Below are 26,773 nucleotides of genomic sequence, written 5' to 3'. Positions count from 1 at the left end.
GTGAAGGAGATAATGTCAGAGTTTTAAGGCTAGCGCGCGCGTGCGTGTGTGTGCGCATTGCTTGTACAGGGCTTAGCTGTTCGATTTTGAACCCAGACGTGAGGCCTGTGTGTGCGCGTCAGGGTCGTACGGAGGGTGAACTAGGGTCTTGGCGTCAGTTGGCTCAGTAAACAAGCCGAAGCGAGGGAACGAGAGGAGAGGAAAGAGGAGCGCCGTGGTGTAGAGAGGGAGCCAGAGCCAGCCTGTAGCTAATCTCTTTTACCTCAGGACACACACAGAAGCACAAGGCCATACACACTACAGCACTGATTACACGCCCGCCGTCTTCACTGACCCCAGAGACACACACACACACACGTCCTGCACATAAACTTTGAAGCCATCGCCTAAGCTAACCTTTTAAACGATTCTTCCACCCAAACTCGGTTCAACTTTCTCTTAATTTCTCCCTCTGCCGTCACTTAACAGGCACTGGTCTTGGCAGCAGCAACAGACCTATTACCACTCACTCCCTTTTGAATATTTCAAATTAGTGACAAATCAAACCTGCTCTCTATCGCTCTTTAAGGGAAACGAAACAGGAAACCCATCACACCGGCTGTTCCTCCAGGCTTAGTGTTAGCAGACAGCAGTGCTTTGGGTACGTGGAGGCGCAGCCACTCGAGCAAAGCTTTCGCAACTTAAAAAGCCGGCCACAGCCCTGTTTCACACCACCTGTTCAACGTTTTCCTGCCCAATGCCGCTACACTTTATACAATCAGAGTAGCACGTTGGCTTGTTTTGTGCATTCAAACTTCCACACATCTTTTAACTTGCAATCATTGCTGTCAACGGACACGGGTAACATCTCTTTCACTACTAGTGATAACTGGCATGCAGTGCCAGTCAGGTCATTTGAACCGCCTCAACGAACCCTTTAGGGCACAGCTGTTGAACTCCAGGCCTCGAGGGCCGGTGTCCTGCAGGTTTCAGATGTGTCCTTGATCCAACACAGCTGATTTAAATGGTTAAATTAGCTCCTCAACATGTCTTGAAGTTCTCCAGAGGCCTGATAATGAACCAATCATTTGACTCAGGTGTGTTGACCCAGGGTAATATCTAAAACCTGCAGGACACCGGCCCTCGAGGCCTGGAGTTCGACACCCCTGCTTTAGGGTCTGCTCAAGTCCAAGTGACATAAATTTCATCATCAGATGAAGAGCACTAGTGTCCTTGTGGACATTCGCATGCCTACCTGTATTACAGGGCACCAGTTATCCATGCACTCCTGGATATCTCCTCAAGCGGACTTAAAGGAAGTACAATCTACGCCTAAGGTGGTGCACATCCACAAGAGAGGGGAGTCACTGTACAGCCAACCATCCATCCAGACCTCCACCCTAAGGTGTTTTCTTGTGTCTCAGTGGCTTCCCTGCTCTTTGTTGTTGGGTTCAAGAAATGGTCAGATTCTTGAAAATCCCTGATTCTTTTTGTGGTTTTCTTTTAGCGAGTAGATCCTGGAGGTTATAATACATTTATGTTCATCTCAAACATACATTTTAAATACCTGCTTTGAACACGTAGCACCTTCTACGTTTGATTCTAACTCCCACGCTTCATTTGTTTCCTCCTTTCATCTCTGGATGTATTTCCCTGTAATATTTATATCTTGTCTTCATGTCTTCGCTCCCTTCTTCACCTTTGAACACGTCAAAGCTACAGCATCATTTGTAGTACAAAAAAATGACTTAGTTCTTTAACCTAGGTGCCGTGGCTTGTGCGCTTTACAAAAATGACTGGCCCTCTACATGTCCATGCGCAAACTGGAAATGAACTAAGGCAGCTTGGCGATGGCTTTCGAGAAACTGACTCTTTCCTAACTTGTTCATTTTGTATTTTTCACCCAGCATATACAAGATAATGGGAAAGCACAAGCCTGCATCCTCCGCGACGCCGTTCCCAAAGCCAGATAAGTGGGGATGGTCGCTTCACTAAGGCCAAAACAAAAACGTGGCTCATAAATCAGGTTTCCATCCCGGATAGTTTTGAGGTCAGGATTACGGATGCCCCGTTTTTCATCCTCGACTTTAATGTTTTTCATTTTATTCTCACTTTATCCATCTCCATGCTCTGCTTCTTTCTCTTAAGCCCCATCCACACAAAGCAATTCACTCGACGGGATTCACTTTGTAGCTGCCAGCTGGTGGCTGCTGTGGATAAACTCCGGACGCTAGTTTCCCACCCTGTCACACGTCCGTCTACAGTACCCGTCCCTCCCATTGGCTTTGCTTCAGGGTAGAAATTAGTTTAACCAGTGTCCGTCCACTCTGTGGCAGCGACAGTCACTGACGGCCTCTGGTCAACGGCCGGGTTTGAACGCTTGCTGCCCGCTGTGCCATGCTCGTAGCTTCACACTCTCATCCTCAACTCTTTTTCCTTCTCTCCATCAATGCTCCTCTGCTTCTCTCAGAATCCGACATCTCCTCCCTTTTCCTCCCCACACTCCCCTGGTGATCGCATTCATTCATCTGTACCTTCCTTTTTCTCTTTATCCCCAGCCATCCTGAAATTCCTCCCTTTATTCAAACTCTAATCCCTCTTTCTTGTGCTCTCTTCCTTCACTTCCTCCTTTTTTTATTTAAACCTCACTGTTAATTTTCATTTAATCCCTCCTCTCATCCATGCTTTCTGCTCTTCCCTCTGTCCGTCTCATGTGCCCTCCTTCTGATTTTCATTTGATTAATTTCACAGCTCTTCCATTTAATCTCATTTTCTTTGTTCACCTGTCCCTCACCCGAAATCTGTTCTGTCCTTTAATTTTACCCACTCATTATTCCACTTTTTGCTTAAAGTTTTCTTCTTGTTGCTCTTGAACATTTAACACTTTTGTTAGTCATATTGCTGTTTTCACCGCACTCGTGCAGTGACTTTTTAAAAAAGCTTACATTACATTAAGTGTATTTATTTAAACACAATAAACACAATTATTTGCCCCCATTTCTTCCACTCAAACTGTCCATGCATCTTAAACTTCTCATTTCATCCCCCTTTCCCGTTCCTCTTCTTCCTTTTTTAGTACTTTCTCCTAATATTTAACCCCCTTTCCCATTATTATAAGGCATTATTCTGTCTTGCATTTCCACTTAAATTTTTAACTCATCTTCCACTTTCCTTTTCTTCCATCCATCTACTGTACCATCAGCTCCACTTTTTTCCCAGTTTGACTCCCACCCCTCCCAATCCATTCTGAAAAACTAACTCTGTAACCTGCTAACCCCTCCGCAGCACTGCATGCATGTCACTGCACATCACATCACCCACACGCTCTCAGTGACTCTAAGAACCTTGATCATGTAAAAACCGAGCCAGCGACGCGTCTCGCTCTTTCATTCCCTGCCCGCCTTTATCTGCAAGCTCTGCATCTTTGTGGCTCCGAACCAAGGAGAAGGAGGAGGGACAGGAAAGAAAGAAATGAGGAAGAGAGGGGGAGAGCCAGGAGGATGATGGGAAGGAGAGAGGAGGCTGGAGACGAGGAGGAGAGTAAGGAGACATTCGAGGAAAAAAAGATGGAAGAGCAAGAAAAATTAAGGATTTTTAGAGAAGGGAGTATCGAAGATGCTTTCCCTCAACCATGCAATTGGTTGTTCCATAGCGCCCCCTGTGCTCTCAGATGCAAAGTGCAAACATGGCTTACTTCCAGCTCATTTCATAAAAGCGGTCTCGTGTGATTAATGTCTTTGTGCGACTCCAAGACTTTTAATTCAAAGAAAAATGCATTTCATGTTAAGGAGATGTGCCTCCTCACTTTCATTTGGGCTAAAAAGTACATGTGTGCACGTGTGAGTGTGTGAATGAAAAACAAAGTGGAACAAAGAAAAAATGAAAGAGAAAGAAGAAACTGACAAAGAGAACGCAAAGAGGTGAAGAAAACAGTAATCTGACAAAACATTTCTCTTCTTAATCCGTGTGTCAACATAAATCAAACGTCCAACCATAAACTTTGTAAAGTTTGCAGAAAAGTAACAAACGATCATTCTGAAGGAAAAAAAACAAAAAGACACAAAACCTTTTCACATATTTCTGTAAAAAAAAAAAATGCTTCAACACAAAAACCCACTAATGAAATGCCCAAACATTTGCACTGCGACACTCACTCTCGCACTCCTTCACGTCGGTGTCGAGCTGGTGCAGAGCGCCCATGGAGATCTGTCGGACCTCCGGGTCAAGCAGGAGCTGCATGAGGGACGTGGAGATGTGCTTACAGGACGACATGCACGCAGTCTGCGCTACTTTACCCTGAGAAAGAGCGAGAAGACACAAGGAAAGAAGAAAGGAGTGAAGTGAGGATGCTGCATTTTCTTCTCTTGATTTCTAAACAGAAATGTAAAATGTGTTGTTTTTCACTGCTAGACTCAGCTCTCATATCTCATAACCAATGTGCATCAGAGGTTAATGAGGGTGATCTCTGCCTGTGCAGCTACAAAATGTGCCCAAAAACTAAACACAACTCAAAATTTCAGCTTTTTTTTTAACATACACCCACACACAGCGACGACAAAGACGTGTGCTGCATTCAGGTGCAGTCAGAATGATGAAGTGGCATAATAAAAGAATAAAGGCAGGGGATAAGGAAGTGCATGACAAAACATTAATATAGAAACAACTTTGACTGGGTTCGATTTTCTGATTGTGTACACGTGTGTGTGTGTGTGTGTGTGTGTGTGTGTGTGTGTGTGTGTGTGTGTGTGTGTGTGTGTGTAGTCTCAGTGACAAGCTGTGGCCTCGTGTTTGACCTCTATGACTCCATACCAACAACATGAAGCAAAGAGATGAAAAGGGGGAAGAAGTGGTAAAGGGTTTTTTTTTTAAAAAAAAAAGGTTATGTGAAAGAGCAAAAGTTCAGTGGGAACCGAGAAAGAAAAGGGGAAATCTAGAGCTTGAGAAGATGATTAGTTTTCTTGTAATCTTTAAATAAACAATTTGTATGACTTAATTCCTCTTTCCTGAGTACCATCAACATAATTTTGACGAGATGTTGCTTTGAGAGAACTACTGAGGAAAAAAAAGGGGAAATCAAGTCTATTAAAAGATCATCTTAACCTTGTAAACTCTGAGTGAAACGCCGAGCAGAGGAAGTTTCCCTGAAAGGCCTGATTACACATATTAATCCTGACGTGACTTTGATGTGTCCGGCTGACACCAACGCACTTTAGGGGTGATTAATAAGAAACGCGGGACCTTTCATTTCAAGCCCTGCATATTTAATTACCTTCATTAATCACACAGTGAAGCTAAACACACATGTATACATGCAGCATGTGCAAATACACACACACACAACATTTATATTTGTGTGAAACATGAAGGTGCTGGTGTGAACCTAGTGTTTATACAGCTCTAATCACACATGTGACTCTGTTTCCTTGTGTCGTTTGCAAATATTCATACACAGCGAATAAATTGTTGATATCTTCCTGCAATTGTTAGCGTGCATTCGATGTCAAATTAATTGAATTTTAGTCGTTTTAGCTCTTTGCGCTCCGTTTAAAGCAGACTGCAAGTGTTTTCATCTGACCTGCCAATCAAAGGAAGGCAAACCAACACTGTGAGCAGTTATACTCCCACTTTCTTTATATGCTGATTAATTCAGAGTAAATTCTCATAGAAGCCATACCATGACATAAAAAGAAGCAAAACTCAGGACATTTACCCCCTGACCTCCCTGAACACATAAAACATTATGCTAAAACATAAGGAATCACAGCTAGCAGATAGACGATGGCATCAAAACCTACTTTGACCAGCCGGCAATCACACTGTGACCCAAAACACACAGCAAGTTTTCCCCACTGAATTCTCAGAAACCAGATGAAACATCAGGGCACCAGTTCCTGTTTCTATTCCTCTACGCGCCGTAAACTGTTAACCGTGACCGATATATCAGCGGGGGCCGTTAGCAGCCACATGCTGATAAATCTGTATCTGCATTTATAACGGCTCAATTTGTTCCTCCGCTCGTTACCAATACAGATATTTGGTGATTTAAAAATCCCATGTTCCAATATATAGGCTATTTTTTCCCCCTGCTTGCAGACACACGAAAAATAAACCCTTCCCCAGCGTTTGTGACATGAAGGTAAAATTTAGCTGGACTTCACTGCATACGCAAAAGATGCTGCACAAAAAAAAAATACAGGAAAATTATTTAATTTAATTCATATGTCAGGAATTATTTAATCAGTAAGGATTTTAATCGGGGCTACATAATCACATTATAATAATAAGTTCCTATAAACGGCCCAAATTACACCCACAGAAAATCCTTGAGCACATCCTTAAAAAAAAAAAAAAAAAAAAAAAAAAAAAAAAAAAAGACAACACAGCAAACACCTCAAAGACACTATCGAGGGCTGTCCATGGATGTTCCTGCAGCATGATTTTGTAGAGGGAAATTAACTGGCATCGATCCTTAACACATCAGACAACCCGAGCAGCAATTTCAGCAGCAGATCCCTTCAGCCTCGCTGTATGACGACACCAGAGGTCGTTCCTTCCTGCTCATCAGACTCTACACATACTGAACTGGACTAACTGCACTCCATCACTTTTTGTACACCACAACGTACACGTGCACCTACAATACCTGTAAAATCCTTTTAGTAACATTAGTGTTAATTTTAACTCTTTATTTATCCCTCCATTTCTACATTTCATTTTATACGGTTGCTTTGTTGTCTGTTTTGGCTGTGTGTACGCTGCTATGACAACTCAATTTCCCTCCGAGATTGATAAAGCTTCTCCAAATGCAAATTTAAGCAGTTCTAAATGTGAGGAAGTTACTCCTTTCATTTCGGCTTTTGGATAGTGGTTCATGGAGAAAAAACCCTTTTCTTTTCTCCGATGTTGAAAACAGGAGACACTCACTTTTTAACTAGTGCTCGTCTTGTGTTAAAGTCCCATCAAGTGGCTTTTGTTTCCTGCAGCGAAGGTAATCACAGAACCAGTTAACCTAACCAGCATGTCTTTGCACCCTGATGCAAACGTGAAAACTTGATTCAGAAAGACTCAAATTCAAACACAGGACCCTCTTGCTGTGAGGGGACAGTGCTAACCACCACTGTGCGAATGCTCTCATTTGTATATATTAAAAAAAAAAAAAAAAAACAGAAGCATAAACACATTTCTAATCATAACTTTAAAATCAGCGTTGTTTTTCTGCACACTGTCCACGCAATCTGGCGTCTAGACTGGGATGGAAACCTGCAGCGAATGTCCAAGCATTAATGAATGTACGAAACAAGCAGCACAGCACATTCATTATCCTTTCAATTGATCCCCTAGTAAAAATCCTGAGTAATGGCTGAGCTCCCAGACTTTTCCTATGGCTGAAAATACCCTCCCACCGATTCCCAAATACATCCAGGAAATGTGAAATTAAGGAAAAACAAAACAGAACATTAACAGACACATTAGTTAAAATTATTGGCTGTCATTAAGCAACGATTTAATCAAGACATTATTTTTATTTTAATGACACACTTTAATACCATTTCCTCTGTTTTCCAGGCAGCAACTCAACTCACTGCCGCTGTAATAAAACTGTTTCCCCTCAGAGATCCATAAAATTCATCTTATCTTGTATAACAAACCCGACAGCAGCAAGAAAGAGAAAAGAAAAAAAAAGATCTAATTGTAGCAGCGCATGAACTGAGATCCAAGTCAGGAAAGAGTCTGGAGAGCCTTCACCTCACAGGGAAAATCAAATTATACACAAGACACACACGTGCAAGCACATATTTTTGAGAAACACACACCTACGACTGGCCGGATATCCTCCAATACGACGCTGACCTCTGAACTCTGCGTGCACACAAACACAGAATACAGTGTTCGCACAACCTCGGGGGTCAATTATCATCGGGTGAGACAGAGCGTGAAATGAGCTAATTCTATTTACATGTCCTAAGCAAGGAATATCTGACACACACACACACACACACACACACACACACACACACACACACACGTAGGTCTTTCTGACAAAAATGGCGTTGCCTTGGACTTCAGTACAGACAACTGGGAACGATTAGCCTGAGGCACAGTGGAGAAGAGGAAGGAGAGGAAAGTATAAGATGGGAAAGGAAAGGGGGTGAAAAGAAAAGGTGAGGGAAAGGGTGGAAGGTTGGGATTAAAAAAATAAATAAAAGCAGTGACAATTGAAGGGAAATGTGGGAAAAGGAATGGAAAAGAAAGAAAGCATGAGGAAAGGTAAGGAATGACTAGGAAAGAAAAGATAAAGGCAGGAAAGAGAAGACGAGCACAGGTGACAAGGTAACAAAGGGGGAAGGAAAAAGTTAAAAAGAGAAAGGGTGGGAACAAAAACAGAAGAAAAACAAAAGAAAAGCACAGAGAGACTGAGGAGGAGCTTCTTCCCACAGGCGATACGGTCTCTCAATCACACCACCACACAGTACTGACCCACACATATGGTTCTTACACACACACTGGACTTTCTGGACTTTGTTTTTGCACAACACTGGTCACTATATTCTTCATTTCCAGTTAATACTTGTACAGCTGCTGTTATTGTGTATATATTTATTTATATTTAGATTTCTTCATACATTCTTATATAGTTCTATATTGTGTATTGTGTATTTTGTTGTACAGTTATTTTATTTTCAACTTTAATTTATATATTTTATCTTATTCTTCCCAGTTAAATTTACCCTTCATTCTAATTTGTGTTGGACAGTTATTTCATTTTTAACCTTAATTTATATTTTATTCCTTCCTAGTTAAATTCACCCTTTTTAATTTTTCATATTTATTTCCTATCTTATTCATAGCCTTTTCCTTTTTTGTTTTCTTTAGGTCACGAGCAGTTGTCCAAGCATTTCACTACATATCGTACTGTGTATGACTGTGTACGTGACAAATAAAATTTGAATTTGAATTTGAAAAGTGACAAAAGGAAGAGCAAAGTAAGAAAGGGTGATGAAAAAAGAAGGAAAATAAGAGGAAAGAGAAAAACAAGAACAGGTGAGCTGGGGAAAGGAGGAAAGGAACCATTAGGACAGCTGGAAGATGTAAATTTAAATAGATGTGATCAAAGGAAGAATGAAACTGGTTGAGTACTGGTGAGGAAGGAAGAAAGGGAAAAGAAAACAAGAAAAATGTAAAAGAGTGAAGAATTGAGGAAATGCAGGTAGCAAGGTGAAATAAGGCAAAGATGGAAAGAAGGAAAGAAAAGAAGAGGATGCAAAATATGAGGGGAGGTGAGCAAAGGAAAGGTAAGGTGAGGACAGAGGAATAAAAGGAAAGGATTCAAGAACATAAATATGTAGAGAAGAGGAGGTGGGAGAGAAGTTAGTAAGGAAGGAAGAGAGCCAAGAAAAGGAAACTAGAAAAACAAGTGATGCTTCTCCTCCATCCTCCCACCTCCATCCCTCCTTCTAACTAACGAGAGACGTTCATCAAAGAGCTCATTAAAATCTACTCAGCGCCTAACGGCTGAACAAATAGACCGAAAGAAAGAGCAGGCCAGGTGGAGGGAACGAGGTGAGGGGAAAGGATGGGGACGAGACTGGCGGGGTCAGGCGGAGAGACAGACGACGGGTGGTGGTGAGTAATCAAGAAAGAGGAAGGAAGAGGAGGAAAGCACAGTTGAAAAAAAACCAAACATCTGCTCGTCCCACTGTTCAGGATATGAAAATTCACCTTCAGGTGCTTTCGCACACGCATTAATCTCCGACGTTAATATTTAATCGTTTTTATGTGCGGGAAACCTACAAATCGCTCTACGCTGTGATAAACCTGCTGTTTGCTTCCTTCCAACAACTAACAGCAGAGAAAGTGGAGAAAGGCCTAGTGTTGCTTCACTAGGCCTGTGTGAGGGGAAATGATGGGTATGTGACACATGCTAGTGCCACATTAACAATAACACATCCAACTGTGAGTTTGACCACCTGATATCTAATACTTATGTTCACAGTGCTAACACAGTGCTAACTGCTAACAGTTTCCATCTAGTCAGGTAATGTCCACCCTAAATGCTTCCATAGGAATTAAGGAGGTAAATAGCAGCCAGGTCCTGCTAATTAATGCATTTAATTAACTGATCATCAGCAGATGTGAATACCTCTATAAAAGGTACTCACAGTACACAATGCCGCAATATTCCCAGGAACTAGCCCAAGTACTACATCTGACTCTAAAGGGCTCAGTTAGCATGGCAAATGTTAAAGTTTGTGACACTACAATTAAAATGTTTGAATGGATTGTCAGCAGAAAGGCCCTGCAGCACGGCTTAGGCTTGCAAAGTTGCATATGAACAAACTACAAGGCTTCTGGAACAATGTCCTTTGGGCAGAAGAGACCAGACTGGAGATGTTGGGCCATAATGCACAACAACACATCTGGAGAAAACCAAACACAGCATATCAGCAGAAACACTTCAAACCAACTATCAGCACGGAGGTGGAGGCGTGATGATTTGGACACCTTGCAGTCATGAATTTCTCTCTAGAAGAAGTACTCTATAGCAAGAATGTTAAAGTCATTTCACATTGTGAGCCACATACAGAGCCAGACCAGTAAAACTCCCCAATGTCTGTCTGTGACTGTAAATGCATTTAACTACACATTTAATTCCCCAGAGGTGTTAATATGAGGGAAAGAAGTGTGATTTCAACAGCATGTCTCAGTTTTTCTACACAAATAAAGGTGTAAAAATACAGAACAAAGTTCTGGCTGCTCATATATTTCTATAGTAGAAAGACTATCTACTACTTCACTTTAGTATAGTATGAATGCCTGCGGAGGAGATCTTTATCAATAGGAAAAGTTGTAAAACCTATGAAAAATGTTCTAATCACTATGTACTTAACTGACAAATATACATCTGGTGTCAATACTAGAGACACAGTTATTTGATCAACTGTGAATATAAAATTATATTAAGAGCAAAGCTTTAAAGCCCCTAAAAGAATCTTAAAGTAGTTTTTTTTTTTATTTTTTATATCTGGCTCATGTTGATTGTCAGCTTCCAGCACAGCAAACTTGAGAAGAAAGTGTTCAGGTTATTCATGGTCTTGCTTTGTGGGGGTAAATAAATGTGTAAGTGTGGCCACATGTATTACTCCAGCAGTGACTGAGGCAGAACAGGTACCTGAATACAGGCCAAATAAACACAATGATTTTCCCTTCATTTAATCTTAGATCGTGTTCAAGCTAAATTTAATCAGTTACTTTTAATAAAAACATTCATGTTTATGGATCTGTTAGAAGCACCAGAGCCTCACGTGTAAAAGCGTTCAGCATTATAGACTCATGTGCAACTCCCCCCTTTTTTTGGACAGAGCTTGTTTTTGAAGTGCCCCCATCTGAATTCAACTGCAGTCTCATAATGCTAAAAGCAGGTTGAGTTATAAACACAACAGCACCGTAAGTCAGCGCTTCACAACGCCACAAACGTACTGATTCACAACTCCTGGAACTGATTCGACATGGTGTATAATATGCTCTCTGTCCATCCAGAAACCTGTCAATCATACGAACAGCCACGCAGCGCAGCCAAAAGTCAAGAGGTGGGATCACAGCAAAAAAAAAAAAAAAAAAAATGACACTGCAGGGCGACACCCGGCTGTAGTGCTTCTTCACCTAAATCTGCGTCTGGGGGATACGAGATTGAGCGCTCCGGGTAAATCTGAAGGGTTACAGGTGCTTATTCTGATTAATGACCTGAAAAAAATACTATAAAAGGGGGGATATACTGATGTGTCTGAGACCGTGCAGGGCGCAGGCCCAGGTTAAGGCTTGTGGAACAATCACAGATTTCTGCACCAGGCAGGTATTTGTTCATGTCACTCAAGAAACACCACAAAAATGAAGTCTGGACTTTTGTGCATTTTTGTGAGTGATTTTTTCCTTCTTTTCTTTGACTGTAACCTTGACACACAGACACACAGATACACAGAACCAATGCAAGCAGCTTTACTTCAAGGACTACAAACCACATTTGATCTGACAGACACCAGGGTTGGAAATTTCTTTTGTCTTTTGAAGCAGCTGGTAAACACATTCTTCACATTGGCCTTTTCCCTTTGTTTCATTAGAGCCTGTTTTAGAAATCTGAAGAAAGTGAGTACCAGACATCAGGCTTGGGCGGTATCCATCTTTTCATACCTTCCTGACATCACACAGGGTGTTTTTAATGGCACACAGTGGCCTTTGTGCAGCTTTTGTACGGTTGTCTTTGTACACCACCACAGTGTATTGTAAATGAAACATAATCAAAATATGTGATTGAAGTGCTGACTTTTAGCTTTAATTCAAAGGGTTTTACAAACATTTTGTATCAACTCTTTGGGAATTACACATTTTTTTCTGCAGTTGTTCATCTTTAGAGGCTCAAACTTAATGTGACAATTGACGGGTGGTTTCATGGCCAGGTGAGATATGTTCTCTTGTGATTTTGTGATAAATGAAGCAGATATGACATCTGAAGTTGATTCTAAATGTCGAGTTTGTATTTATAGCTTTTTACTATAATTTTAAAGCTGACCGCCGTTAAGCGAAAAACACCCGAGTAAACCAATCAGCGAAAACTTCAAAACTGTAATTCCCTGGACTTTGAACAATCATCTATGCACTGCCTTTAGTAAGTCCAGAATGGGGCATGAAGACATCACCTCGGCCTCTCACCCCTTCTTTAGCTCCCTGTCTGTTTTAGAATTGATTTTAAGATTTCATTGCTTACTTTTAAGGTTTTCAACAGACTTGCATGTTTGTATCAGTCTGAGCCGTTTCACACTGATAAACCTGTAAACGCTGCAGTTATCTTACCAGTTCCTCTAACGCACGCCTAAAACCAAGAGGTGATTGAGCTTTTACAGCAGCAGCACCAAATCTATGGGATAATCTACCTCTCCGTATCCACACAGCTCAGACAATACACTCGTTTAAATCTTTATTCGCCTAGGCATTTGGTTCCAGTGCAGCATCCTTAGATTATTGCATTTTGTGTTATAAATTTATTTTATTTTTATCAAATGTTATTCATTGTGTTTTAAATGTTGTGTTTCCTGCTCAATTGTTCTGGATTTCAGTGCAATGTTTGATGGCACTATAAAATTTTAATGTACAGCACTTTGGTTACCTCTGTTGTTTTTAATATGGTATATAAATAAATTTGACCTTGTGCAGCAGCCAAACGGCTCATTGTTAAAAAGAAATGAAGGCACTGGCCAGCTGAGTGACAGCAAAAGGCCTGAAAGACCAGAAAATACAACTAAAGTGGATCACAGATTTATTTCTGTGGTTATGAAAATAAACCTGTGTATCACTGTCAAGATCTGCAATCAGGAGACGCTTATACAGAAGCTGTACAACAAGACGCAAATCACTGGCTACACTAAAGACCACAATGGTCAGATTAGACTTTGCTAGAAAACATTTAAAACATGTTAGACAAATGAATCCAAGATTAACTTGTACCTGATGGGAAAAGAAAAATACAGATGACAGAAACAGCTCGTGATGCAAAGCTATACTATGCATCTAACATGGTGAAGGCTGTGTTATGGTGTAAGCGTGTATGGCTGCCAGTGGAACTGTGTCACTAGTGTTTACTGATGCTGTAACTGCTGATAGAAGCAGCAGAATGAGTTAGTAAGAAGCAATTCTTTCTGCTCGGATTCTACTAAATGCTGCAAAACTGATTAGACAGAGCTTCACAGCGCAAATGGATAACGAACCAAAGCATAAGCTACCCAAGAGTTTTCAAGGCAAGGAAAAGGACATTCTTCAATGGCCTTTTGTTTCTATGTTCTGGCATTTGTTGTGAAGCAGTTTGCAATAAATATCACACAATTTATTTATTCAAATAGAATAAAATTCAATTAATTAGTGCTCCGGACTAAAAAACTAAAAAAGGAAAATGCTTGAATTTCACTCAGCAAAGCCGACACACACTTCTTGGATCGTCTGTACCACACAGCAAGCCATAAGGTTAGTCAGCTAACCCATTGGACAGTGGAAAAGCTGGGTGCTTCAACTGGGAGATACACCAGGGGAAGGAACACAGCGAGTTTTTCCCAAAGAAATGTTCAGTGCTTAAAACAGAATAGGTTAAGGTGATTAACGAGCATCTTTCACATTACACTCTGACTTTAACAAAATCAACCCAACAGTCAGAAACAACCTTCAGCTGATCCCTGACATCATTGTCCATGTTTGATCTCCAAGTCTGTGTCCTCAACAGAGTACAAAACAACTTTTTAAAAGCAAGCAATCCGCACAGCTTCTTCCTTTCGGCCTGTTTGGCTGCCTCACTTTTATCAACTGGACTAAACCCCCAAATACTCCCAAGTTACTGGTTACTAACTTGCAATTGACAACTTTCACAGCTCACTGAGCTCAGCTGCTTGTCCACTGACACAATCTGTCCTCTTTAATAGAGGACTGTTGGGGGTTTTTTGGACAACGTTGAAGGAAATTACATAATTTCCTCAGGACAACAAAAAAGTCATGCTGTGCAGATTTGTAAATAGTCTTCTTTACTAATACACATCGATACCGCCCAAGCGTACCAGATATGCTCTAGTCAAGATTGGATAACTCTCAGATAGAGAGTTAAATATCAACTGTTTATACACAGTTATAATACATAACAAAGGTTTCATACTATGACTGAACCTACAACAAAATGACAATTTAACCTGCCAAAATATGTGGTTCAGTAGTTGAAACAAACAGAATTGTGCCCCCATTTCCTTCCCTGGTTGGGACAGAGATAACACCGATTCAGGCAAACGTGCATCACTCTCTTTTCATCTTGCATGCTGGTCGATGCGTTCTAGTGAGGAGATTTAAGGTCAGGGTTGAGGGTTAACAAGGTGAGTCAGGGGTTTGTAAACATCACTCCATCACAACAGCAGCCCAGATACTCACCGGTAAGGTAGCGTGTTCTATGGGTGTTCCCTAAAGCAAGAAACATAAACCAGGATATTTAGCACAGGGCAAAGCATCAGAAGTCATGTGTTCTTAATGGAAGGAAAAAAAAAAAAAAAAAAAAAAAGAGTGGAAGGAGTATATAATGGCTGCCTGGAAACAATCCTCCTCAATCAAATCACTGCAAGGACATTGGCAGCTTTTTCTACCTCAGTGTGTGTATATATTACACACAGGCCCTCGAGATGAAGCTAATCTGGCTTTAACTGGCACTTTGTGCAACGTGCTGAAGCACCACGCAGATCTGGTGGACACAACGGCGGCAGCAGTGGCCAAAACATCTCAGAACACTACAGAAAAATGATCTAAGTGCCCATAAACCATAAAACCGAAGTTTGCTCTCCAATATTCATGTGACTGTTTTCACTCCAGAGGACTTTTCACGTCGTCCCCCTTCTGCTTTTAAAATTTGAGCCCAATTCGATTATGATCCTTTTTCTAAGTAGACGTAGTATTAGTCTTTGGATAAAGGAAACGCTTTCCTTTCTAGGAACTGAAACTGAGGCATGAGACGAATAAGTGTAATCTTTCCTGTGGCTGTTCAGGAAATATGAGCCAAGTACCTTTAGAGCTTTTACATTTAATACTAATAGGTTTAGAGCTGTTTAAACAGCTGACACAAGCATGTGCAAAAATATAGCGAGCTGATCGCTGCAGGAATGTTTCTGTAACATGCTGCTCCTTCACTCCATAAATATCGGATTGGGGTTCGTATGTTTGTGCTGTTTTCAATGTCCTTACTGTTGGCTGCATAACATCCAGGACTTTATATTTGGATGCTTTATTTCCTTCCCATTATCGTCCATCAAACAGTCTGCTTCAAAGCTTGGAAATGGTGCAATATATTAAAAAAAGGATCATTCACAGTATTCCATCAAAGTAAAATCCATGAGTGGGAAGCACTGCGAAGCCCTGAACTTGAGTTCATGAGTTGAAGCTGGTCTTAATTTGGCTGATGATCTAAGGTCGTCCAGAAAATTGTGGCTTTGAAAGTGTATGACAGTCAAAGTACAGGAAGTCCGTAATAATCTAATTTAATTAGTTTAACAATTTAATTCAGATTGGCTTTCAGTACTAATACTAGAAGCCATTAAAAGTGTTTTAGATGTTATTTTGTGGACTTGGAGAAGACATTCAACTGCATCCCTCAGTGAATCCTATGGGGCTTAATAGTTGATTGCACAGTATTTAGGTTTCATGTTATGTGCCATTTGGTCCATCTAAAAATACAGGGCTTCACATTGCCACCAATAAGTTACTCATACTGGGCTCATAACGTCTATGGACAAAATTTCAGGCACAGCTAAAGATCAGAGAACATCCTAAAGATCACGACTGCTTCCTGCAGATGATGTGGTCGGCATGGCTTCATCAAGCAACGACTTCCAATTTGCACCAGGATGGCTTGACTGGGATGGGAATGAGCATCTGCAAGTCTGAGGCCACAGCTGTCAGCCAGAAAAGGGTGAAGTGCTGGTTCAGGGTTGAAGATCCAAGTATCTAGGTGTCTCGTTAATGAGTTGGGGAAAGTGGTTAGATGGACCTACAGTGATGTGCTGGAAAAGAGCCAGTTGAGCTGGACTGGACCAACTGAGACGCTTCCTTGGTGAGGGTTTTTGGGTAGTGTGCAAAACTGACGACACACTCTGGAAAAATCAACAGAAAGCATCTTTTGGCTGCATACCTTTGTACCACCCCAGAAGTAGGAGGTTTAGATATCTCTTTTAAATGCTGCTGCTCCCTACTCGCATAGACCCAGACACACAGTAGGACATGAATAAAGGGGCAGTATAAACGTATTTGTTAATTTATGCCCCTATAAACCTGTTTACGCACTTTAGTAGTATCCAATTCATTTCTGTGAAACCTTACTCTTTCACACAATCACCTCTTAATCTAGGAGGTCATACCACCCAGCATCATAGGTTCATAGCATCTGATCTGCTTAGGAGGCCCCACACTGGGTGTTAACGTGTGTGTGATGGGGTCATGTCCAGGGCTTGTGGGGGTGCAGAAAAAGCCTCTTAGAAATGCTAGAAAACACTTGGTGCATACATGTGTGGGTGCTTATGGCCTTGTGACCCTCTGGGACTAAATCTGCGTGCAAAATCACCTTAAAGCTAATGTGTGTGTGTCCGTGTGTGAGTGTATTTCTGTGTGTGGTGTGTAGGCTCTCAAATCGGTTTGTCTGCTTAAATGATCAAAACAGCTGATACAAAATCCAATTTCAGGCTTTAAAATTCAGTTGTTTGTTTGTCATTAAAAGCTGAGCGGGTTAATCCCATTTTACTTTTTAAATTAACCCAAAACAGTAGATTCAGAGTGGGAACAACATAGCTGGGATATTAAGCTCTGTCCGCTTTTCTGCTCAGCATGCAGTACAATGCCCCTCTATTTTCTTCAGTTCCTTCTGAAGGCTTTGTATAAACGATAAACGTAGCGAACATGATGCCATCCACACATTTTGGCCGTTACCATCTTGTTTACTTGAAACTGAAAAGTGAGCGTATTTGGACAACAGTGCAGTGCTGCGACATTAGCACTGATTTGAGGTTTGGCTAGTGAGAAACAGAGCAAACACTGGACCCGCTGCTTCTACAGCCCTGTCCAGTTACCCTCGAGTAACTGCCCGTCTCCTGGCATCTCCTCTGCACTCTTGAGACTGTGCAGGGAGACACAGCACACCTTCTTACAACATCACGTAAAGTACTAGAGAAGCTGAATATCTGTGCAACCTGAATGGGCTTCAGGCGAACTCGTGCTACTAGTAGTGAAAAAGCCGCTAACAATAAGGAAAGTTGGAGGGGAAAATGGAAAGAGCAATGATGTGTGGCCACCATCTGCAAACCATTGTCTTTTTTGGAAGGATGTCCTGTCGTCGCCTTTCCAGTCACTGCTGTCACTTTTATTTGCACCAAAGCAACTAAAATGGATTCACAATGGCTTCTGCTTCCTAGTGTGGGACTGGTATGCCTGAACTTTAACCCTACTTAGTGTAGGTTTCACTGTCATGATCAAGCATTCCTTTCATTTTCTTTGAACAGTATAATTATTTCTTTCCACTTTAGAAACACTTTAAAATGTGGAAAATTGCGCTGTGATATCCTGACCTGAAGTGTAATGTCATTAAAGTTGGGCAGCAGCATCACCAGCCTGAGTCTGTATATAATCGAGTGGTCCTGACCCAACCAGCTCACCCTTTAATAAGCTTAGCGGAGCCCATGTTAACGACCTAACCTGTAACAAGCTGATCCTTTAACGAAGTAAAGCAGATTGTGCTGCCCTGTGATGCGTCATGCTAACACGAAGCGAGACGGACAAATGAACACAACGGCACACTCAGAGTAAATACAACACGTGTGAAACACAGTGCTACTAAACCTCCTTTTTGTAATTTAGAAACATTTCACATTAATCTCACAGGGGGGGGCGCTGTGAGGCTGTTTTATGATGACCTTAGGACGACCTCATGTCTTGGGCACAGGAAACGATATTCCTCTCTTCCTAGTGAGATCGATTCTCGTAATGGTGGCCAAATTCATAGCAGAGCCCTAAACGAGTTCAGTTTCATGATCATTAATATGCAAATTGTTGTCACAAATCGATCTGTGGCCATGACTACTGTTCACAGAGAGTTGGGGACGGCTGCAAGCACAACACTGGAAGACGGTGAAAGATGCTGTCTTAAGGCCTCTCTGTGTTGTACCGTCTGCTTAGCAGGCGGTTGTTTCATCTCTCTGATAAACACTTTAATGACCCACATATTGTGAACACTACAACATCCACCATACCTGCTGCTAAACCGAAGCACGCTGTATACACTTAGGATGTCAACTTAGTTCATTCTGGCCAACAACACCCGGACCTGCCAGAATCCCCAAGTTTTGTACATTTGTTTCTGTAGCAATTTGAGATTCATCTTTAAAAACTTTTTAAGAAAGCTTATCAATTTTACTCCTCACTTTCATTTTAAAACATTACATTCTCGTCTTCTTTTACTTAAATTCATTTTAAGTTATAATTTAATCGCTGTCTGCTGTAGGACAGCACGATAATCGTTGTTTGCACAGTTTCATCACAGAAAGAAGGTCCTGGGTGCCTGAGTGGGTTGTCTCGTGGTACTCTGGTTTCCTCCCACAGTACAAAGACATGCAGTTAGTGAGATTAGGTTCACTGGTGAATCTAAAATGTAATCTTATGTGTGGAATGTGAGTGTGAATGACTGTACGTCTCCCTGTGTTGCGACAGACTGGCAACCTGTCAGGGTGTACTGATCTCGCCCTGTGGCAGCTGGGCTGCAGCCCCACAACCCTGACCTGGATAAACTGGATGGAAAATGGATGGATGGAGCACTGTTATAGTTATTTAGTTCTTTATATTTGCAGGTGAGATTTGCAGATTTCCTTAGTTGTGCTGAATGGCTCGATTCTCTGTTCTGGTGTTCCAATGCTGTAAAGTCTATAGTGTGTGTGTGTGTGTGTGTGTGTGTGTGTGTGTGTGTGTGTGTGTGTGTGTGTGTGTGTGTGTGTATTCATGTGTTTACTAACAGGCAGATTGGTGAAGACACTGAAGGTGCTCTTAAGAAAAGCAATCAGGTCAATCAGGTAGTCGCTGGCAGCCAGATTCTCGCCTCCGGGCACCGCAGCCATCCAGTCGTAATCAGCCAGCTGCAGGAACTGGTCAATCTTTGCATTCAGGCTGGTGTAGATCTCCGCCTCTGCAGCATGACGAGCATCCTGCGAGAGAAGATTGTAACCAACAGAGAATTTTAAAAAAGGAAAAGAAAAAAAGGAAAAGTATCATAGAATTTACAAACTGGAGACACGTGCGTGCCTTCATGTTGCAGACAGACAATGCATGGCACGATAAACAAACTGTGTGGAAAGGAGGAAAAAGAAAGGAAGAATGGGGGAATAAAGAAAAAGTAAAACAGCTGGGGAGAAAAGAGGAGACAGAGGAAGAAAGAGCAGCCTTACCTTAAAGGTGGAGGTGCCGTACAGCTTGGTAGCATTTACTGTGTCAGGAGGAACATTGGTTATGTTTGATATGAACTCCTCCAGGAAGTGGCAGCTCTGCTCCAGGTGAGTGGTGTTAATGATCACCTGCACCAACTACACAAACAGGACAGACATGTAGCCGGTCATCTTTGGATTCTTTCTCCTTTTGTTGTGTAGCCGATAGTTCTTTTTCCTCACATTTTTTCACAATGTGTCATCTTTTGCAAGTGGAACATATTGAACAGTTCGACTTTTTTTTTCCAGCATGTGGGCAATTTTTCGATGAAATGGGCCGAGAGCTCGCCAAAAAGCCAAATATCAAACATACCACCGAATTTAAAAGTATAATGTCTCCTGTGGACCGTGTGGGATACGTTTGCCACGTTTACTGATATTTCTTAGGTTAAAAAGTACAAACGGTTACTTGATTTTTGGCTTTAATCGTGAATTTTTATGCGTTAATCGAATCCAAACTGCAATACGTGCAATGACAGGAGCAAACGGGTGTGCAAATGCATTCACATTCTGCAACAATCAGTCTAGTGACTTCCTCATGAGCCTTAATTTGAACAACAAATAGAGCTTTGTGATTCTTAGATGAACTTGTTTAATAAAGGATGCAGACATGCTGAATTTTCCATAACACGTCGTCTTATCATTACATCCTGTCCCCGTGAATTAATGATGTTTGTGCTCTAGTGTAGCCGCTGAGCATGAAAATAAACAGCAACGGAAAGTGGAAAATATTAAATCATTACTTCACATCACATTCTGCAGCGATGGGACAACAATAACAGTGGGCCGAAAAGAGGAAACGTCTGTTTTTGGGAAAGTAAATGAGCTGGAAATGCTGAGAATCGCCATTCTGAGTAAGAGAACTACTCTGAAGTTGTGCAAGCGACTTTAGAGTAACACGTTCACTCTGAGAAGGTTATTACAAGTGTCAGGGGTGACAAAAGTTGCACTTGCCAAAGAAAACAACATAATAAAAGATAGAATCAAAAACATAAGACTTCACTTGTTTACTGGCTCACATCACTGCAAAAATCCCCCATTCAGAGGCCATTATTGTAACACAAGTCTAATGAGCATTTGTTCAGTAGAGCTCTGTCTCCATCTCTTCATAATTTCACTGTCATTACTGGCAATGTTATTTGTTCTCTCGACTAGAGCAGCTTTGCATGAGTCCCAGCTCAGAATAATCCTTGTTTATCTTATAGTGGGTCTTGGTGCAGCTCCTCTGTTCATCCTCTGACACAAGCTGCTTTAGTTCCTCTTACTTTGCAAACAGCAGGGTGGGCCCCACTGCTGGGACCGAAACTATGTTCAGTGAATAGGGTTTTTCGACCCCACTGCACATGCTTCTGACTGCAACTCAACGTCATCCCTGTTTTTGTTGTTAGATACAGAAATAAAAGACAGAAATTGTTGAGGATGAAGTAAGATTTTTTTTTTAAGTTGTTAAAAGTTTCTTACTATGTGAAAGCCTGCTAGGAGTATTACTTGAAGCTCTGTTCTGAACCTCATAGAACAAAATAACTGGGTGTGCATCAGAAGTTCGTGAGGGTCACCTCTACCTGTGCAGCTGCCCTTCAAAAAAAAACCCAGAAACTACTGTAATGGTCGTTTCGTTTCTTCTAATTGGCTGCCGGCTCCAAACAGAAGGTATAAACAGCAGGTGGGTGGGGCTTCTGTGCTCACAGTCAGAGTGCCTGAGAAGACCATATAAGGGATATCCACCTCACCAGTGGTTTATTGGGGGAAAAAATAGACATATATCTGTATCCACCCATTTAACACTCTCTCTCTGTCCTTATTTAATACAGCGAGTTTATTTTGTCAGTTATAATCCCATTAGAGTAATCTCAGTTTGCCTCTTTTTCCTCTCACCCCTTAAGCTAGTCGCAGCAGACGGCGACTTCCCACTGTTGCCTAGTGTCCCCTCGTAGGAGGTCATCTGATTGTTGGAGATTCTTTCTAATATTGCACAGTCTTTACTCTACAATAAAAAGTGCTGTGAGGCGAATGTTGTTGTGATTTGACACTATATAAATAAACGTATTCTCTTGTTTGTCAAATTCAGGTAAAAAACAAAACAAAAACAAAAAACAAGATGGAAAGCGTCAAAACGCTCAACTTATGTCAACTTTAATTCTACGTCTATGGTTTTTGGTCAGACGAAAATATTAAATCCAAAGTAGGAGAACAGAAACTCCCCACATCTTCCTCAGTTCAGAAAAATGTCTGACCTTTTGGAGTGACCACTGTGGTTTTATCTGTCCACTTTTTTGGAAAAATACACACACACACACACACACATTACCTCTGCCAGTCCGACATTCTTCTTCTTAATGGCGTACTGCAGACAGTGGCTAAGAGTTCTGGTCAACAGCAGATTTGTCGACTTGCGGATCATATCGTCCACCTCTGTGGAGCTGAGAAAAACACATACATAATAAATACATAAGCGAAGAGAACGGGAGAGTCTGTGACTGTGCAGAAGCGATTTCTTCCATTTCTTGCAGAGAGCTGCTACGCCCGAAAGCCAGTACAAACAGTTTAAGTGAATTTCTCTGTCTGCGACTCTCTCCATTTGGGAAAAAGTCTAAATGCCAGCCAACTCTAACAAGTACATTACCATGTTATGAGCTGTCAGGCTCATTAAAACTCTAACGCCATCCTAAATGCCCTGATAAGACTTCAGCTTTAAACTTGCCAACCAAAAACTGGTCATTTAGGACTCATGATCCTAAATGTATGACCACAGAATATCACAGAAATCAAACTTCTTCCTCCAAATTCTTAAAATTCTTAAAGCTTTAATAGTTGTAAAATTACCAGCTGTGCTCAGCCAGCGGACTTAACTCTGAAATGAGCTCAAATTTCCTATTAAAACAAATGTTTGATGGCAGAAAAATCAGACCCACTTAAAGAATCTCCGACACGCTATCAGCTTTGTTATGTTTGAAATGCGGGTGATGTTTGGTGAAGAAACCCAGACAATTTTCTGCACAATTTTGGGGGTCCAGTAAAGTTTTTTATGGCAGGGTGTCTCTTTCTCTGGCCTCCTGTTTAATAACAACACGTTCCTGGAAACAACTACACAAAAAGTCGTGTGACTTCGGGCTCGGTGTGATAGGCAAAAGGTTGCGTGTACAGACAGAAGAGAGGTCGTAACCCATGAGAGACCAGAGGTAAAGCACACAGTATTAGAAGATGATGCACGCTCTTGCAGGAAAAGGTCAGGGGAGGTCAAAACGAGTCGCACAGGCAGAGATAATCACTGTGAATGAAAGCAATCGCTTTCTCCCGCTGAGGGATGATGAACAATCTGTGTTTGTGTGTGTGTTTTATTTTCTGTGTTTGAATCCAGAGCCCTGTGGGCAACAAATACATTCCAACTGAATCAGTAAATTGTCTGTGCCTGGAATTCAACACACATGCACACTGAGTTGCCTGAGGGAGAGCGAAAGCTGGAATTCAAACTCACTGCTTTTCCAAAAAAGCAGAGGAATCCTAAAAACGTTCCGACAAATCGGAGCAAAGGTTGCGGGGGGTGGTGGAGGAAGACAGAAAAAAAATTCCTGGAGCGGCAGAAGTGCCGAGTGGACAGAAATGGTGGAGAGTGGCAAAAAGTCAATGTATGCTGGTGAACTCACCGAAACGCGCGCATACATATACAAATATAGACACACCGCAGAGCTGGGTTTGAGTTTCATTGTATTCATGCTGCCATCAGTCACAATAAATGCACGGCGGTCTGCGCTGTCAAAGGGAAGCCAGAAGCTTTCAGATGAGGCGTGTTTACAGCACGCCCAGGAGGTATTTTCTAAAAATACACAGGCAGCAGCATCAGCGATGACAACAACGAAAAAAATGAACGCAGTCAGCAGTGAAAACAGCGACGGGCTGAATACACACAAAACACTGTGGACGTTCAAACGTGTGGCAGTAAGTAACTGCGCCACGTAGCACTCGCTACATTTAATAAAAGAATCAACTGTGGTAACCGATTTGCCAGCCAAGTAAACTCTGCTCTCCCTCTGTGTGTGTGTGTGTGTGTGTGTGTGTGTGTGTGTGTGTGTGTGTGTGTGTGTGTGTGTGTGTGTGTGTGTGTGTGCGCGCGCGCGTGTAACCGCCACCAGCGTGCGTCTCGCGAACTACGATGGCAAACTAAAAGCATTCCAGTCGTGCTTGATTCTCGCGCTTCACTGGCTCCCCAGCACTGCTCTCTGGATCATCCGTCACTGAATCAGCAGATTTCATACCACATTACGTCCCAGCAGCTCGCAAAGCAACCGAAAATGATGCTGAGGAACAGAAAAGCTGCTATGATGTCACCGAGAGCAAAAATCAGAAGTGTTTCAGTCAGTGTGATTGTGAACTGCGGCTCAGCACACAACAGATATGAAAGTCTGATGAGCTTCTCTGCGTATTAAAAGTTGCAACTGTCTGCTCAGGGAGTTGCAACTTTTTTGACATCCAGTCTTGCATTTACAGCAAAAAAGAAAAAGCATTTCCTAATCTTTTCATGCAGCACTTATATATTGATGAGGTATTCTGGTTCATAAATAGAGGGTGTCTATCTGCAGAGGTGCAGGTGCGTTTGACACATAAGGTTTTATGCTCTGTATATCGATCCGTCCATTCAGCAGGCACTGCAGGGGTTTGGTGCCTTGTGCACTAGGCACCAAACCCCTGGCAGGCAGAACAGTAGTTGCCAAGAATTTGAAAATAACTACCTTGCTTATATTTTGTATTTATATTCTATACTTTATCTACTGGTGCACATACCTGCCCAGAGATTGCACATATAAATTATTAGTACAACAAACAAAAGAATGAATGACGAGACAAACGATTATTAAAGGTCGTGAACTGACTCTACAATATATATATATAAAGAATGTGCTAACTTTAGATTCTGCCTACAACTCCTTTAAATCAGTCTCATGCTGAGATTTAGGCCAAAAACTACTCATAACTAAATCCTAGTTGGGTTACTAACATTGTAACATAAAAAATGTGACGTATAAAGTTCCACAGAGAGGCTTAAGTTAAGTATTTTAAATACAATATTGATTAAGTAATTAGTAATTAATTACTTTTTAAAGTAACTGACTCAACACTGTCGTCAGATAGCCTGCAGATTTACATTTGCGATTAACTGTGAATGTCAGAAGACTACAATCTTCAAGCTGTTACAAGCTATAATTGGCTTTTATCTGTAGGTGGGGGAGTATTAATTACTCAATAAGTAAATTAACTAAATACTTCTTAAAATCCCTATAAACCTTGAGTGGACAAACAATAGAAATTAAACTCTTTAAATAATAAATACATTTTTTTACAGTATGCAGCGGTAGCATCTCTTCCACAACGTAGCCTGCAATCATTTTTTAAGCTCACCTTCAGACGCTTTCTGTGCTGCTGAAGTAAAATCAGGTTTTGCTGCTTAGCAGGAGTTGCCCCGGTGTTATCCATGGATGATGAACAAGGATCACTCTGAAGTGTTCGTCTATGCTCTCGTGTCAGGCGCTTCAGTAGATTACTCCTGCTATTAACAGCAGCTGATAGTTTTTACATATAACTGTAATGTTCTTGTCTGCTTGTTTCAGAAAAGTGAAGAGACGGGAATATGTCTATTTCATAAAACAGGCCCTCGCTTCAGCCGAGTCCGACATCTTCCGCTTTAGAATACGACTATGCAGCAAACTGGCGCGAAATGACGCGCACCTGCACTACAGCGACGTTAAAGCGGCAGAGTTTACGTTTACCTTTAGAAGACAAATTATTGATTAAATAATTAAATAATGATATTCAGCGAGTTTAATTATTTTACAATGTAACGCAAATACATTGTAAGTAACTAATTAAAATACCTAAAAATGAACAGTAATCAGTTACTCTACTTTTTCAGTGGAAAAGTAATTTAATTACAGTAACGCGTTACTTAATAATGCGTTACACCCAACACTGTCTGACGATATATTACAACTGCTTTCTTTATCATTTCTTTAATGTAACAAACGAGATGGATCTTTTCCATGCTGAAATGCTATCTGGCGATTCATCACTAGGAATTACGTCTAGCGTCACTTAGATCAATTTGATTCATTTCTTCTTGCAGGCCTCTACAATTCAGAACGCTTTCCATATAACACCTCTAATTGTTCTCTAATGCCGTGTTACTTCCCACGATGCATTTCACGGACTTGGTGCAGGTCTATCCAATTGCATCCAGAAACATTGTGTACATTGTCTACATCTGTTGTTAACACCCCCTGGAAATCAAAAATGGGTTGAGGCAATCCAGAGTATTTGCAGTCACACATTTGTCATGGTAAACTTCCAACTGACCGATGTCAAAGAACTACTCAGCTCTCCCAGTCTCAAACATAAGCATGTGCTCACGCCTGTTGTTATCGTGCCAGCACTGCTCTGGAAATATTACCACTCTGACGTCCACAGCGGCTTGAAGTGTTTGCAATCCAATACCTACCTGTGAACAAGACTGACATCTGCAGCTTAATTTTGAATCACTTGATTGTATTTGTGGGGAAAATGTGGCCAATAAGTGTTGACATTTTCATCTACAATCGCCTCTGTTTTCTTTCCAGTCTTTACCTCAAATAGGCTGGCTGAGCATGCATGCCATTTCTCAGCAACACACTCGTTCATATTCACAGTTTGACAGATTCACACCCACAGTCTTCTTCCACTGGACCGGCTCATGGGCATCTGTGTGGCAGCAGATTCATTTTCACCTTCCAGACTGTTCTCCA

At 41.5% G+C, this 26,773-nt stretch overlaps 1 protein-coding gene across 2 annotated transcripts in view; it reads right to left on the bottom strand.

Moving 5' to 3' along the window:
- Positions 1-26,773, bottom strand: part of exoc6b (exocyst complex component 6B) — a 129,593-nt gene that overhangs the window by 38,878 nt on the left and 63,942 nt on the right. The window contains exons 16-20 of one of the 2 annotated variants that reach the window (XM_085450662.1): positions 22,312-22,423; positions 19,968-20,102; positions 19,539-19,727; positions 14,932-14,961; positions 4,134-4,275 (exon numbers count right to left, since the gene is read on the bottom strand). In XM_085450662.1, the coding sequence (XP_085306788.1) occupies positions 4,134-4,275; positions 14,932-14,961; positions 19,539-19,727; positions 19,968-20,102; positions 22,312-22,423 (608 nt within the window). The remainder of the gene's footprint in view (positions 1-4,133; positions 4,276-14,931; positions 14,962-19,538; positions 19,728-19,967; positions 20,103-22,311; positions 22,424-26,773) is intronic. The other variant, XM_085450663.1, reaches the window with a different exon arrangement.

This window comes from Copadichromis virginalis, linkage group LG3, assembly GCF_057382275.1.
Source record: "Copadichromis virginalis isolate Kocher_CV1m ecotype Utaka linkage group LG3, C_Virginalis_male_GT1.1, whole genome shotgun sequence".
Lineage (NCBI taxonomy): Eukaryota > Metazoa > Chordata > Actinopteri > Cichliformes > Cichlidae > Copadichromis > Copadichromis virginalis.
The sequence above is the reverse complement of the archived record's forward strand: the minus strand, read 5'-3'. Positions and strand labels throughout refer to the sequence as shown.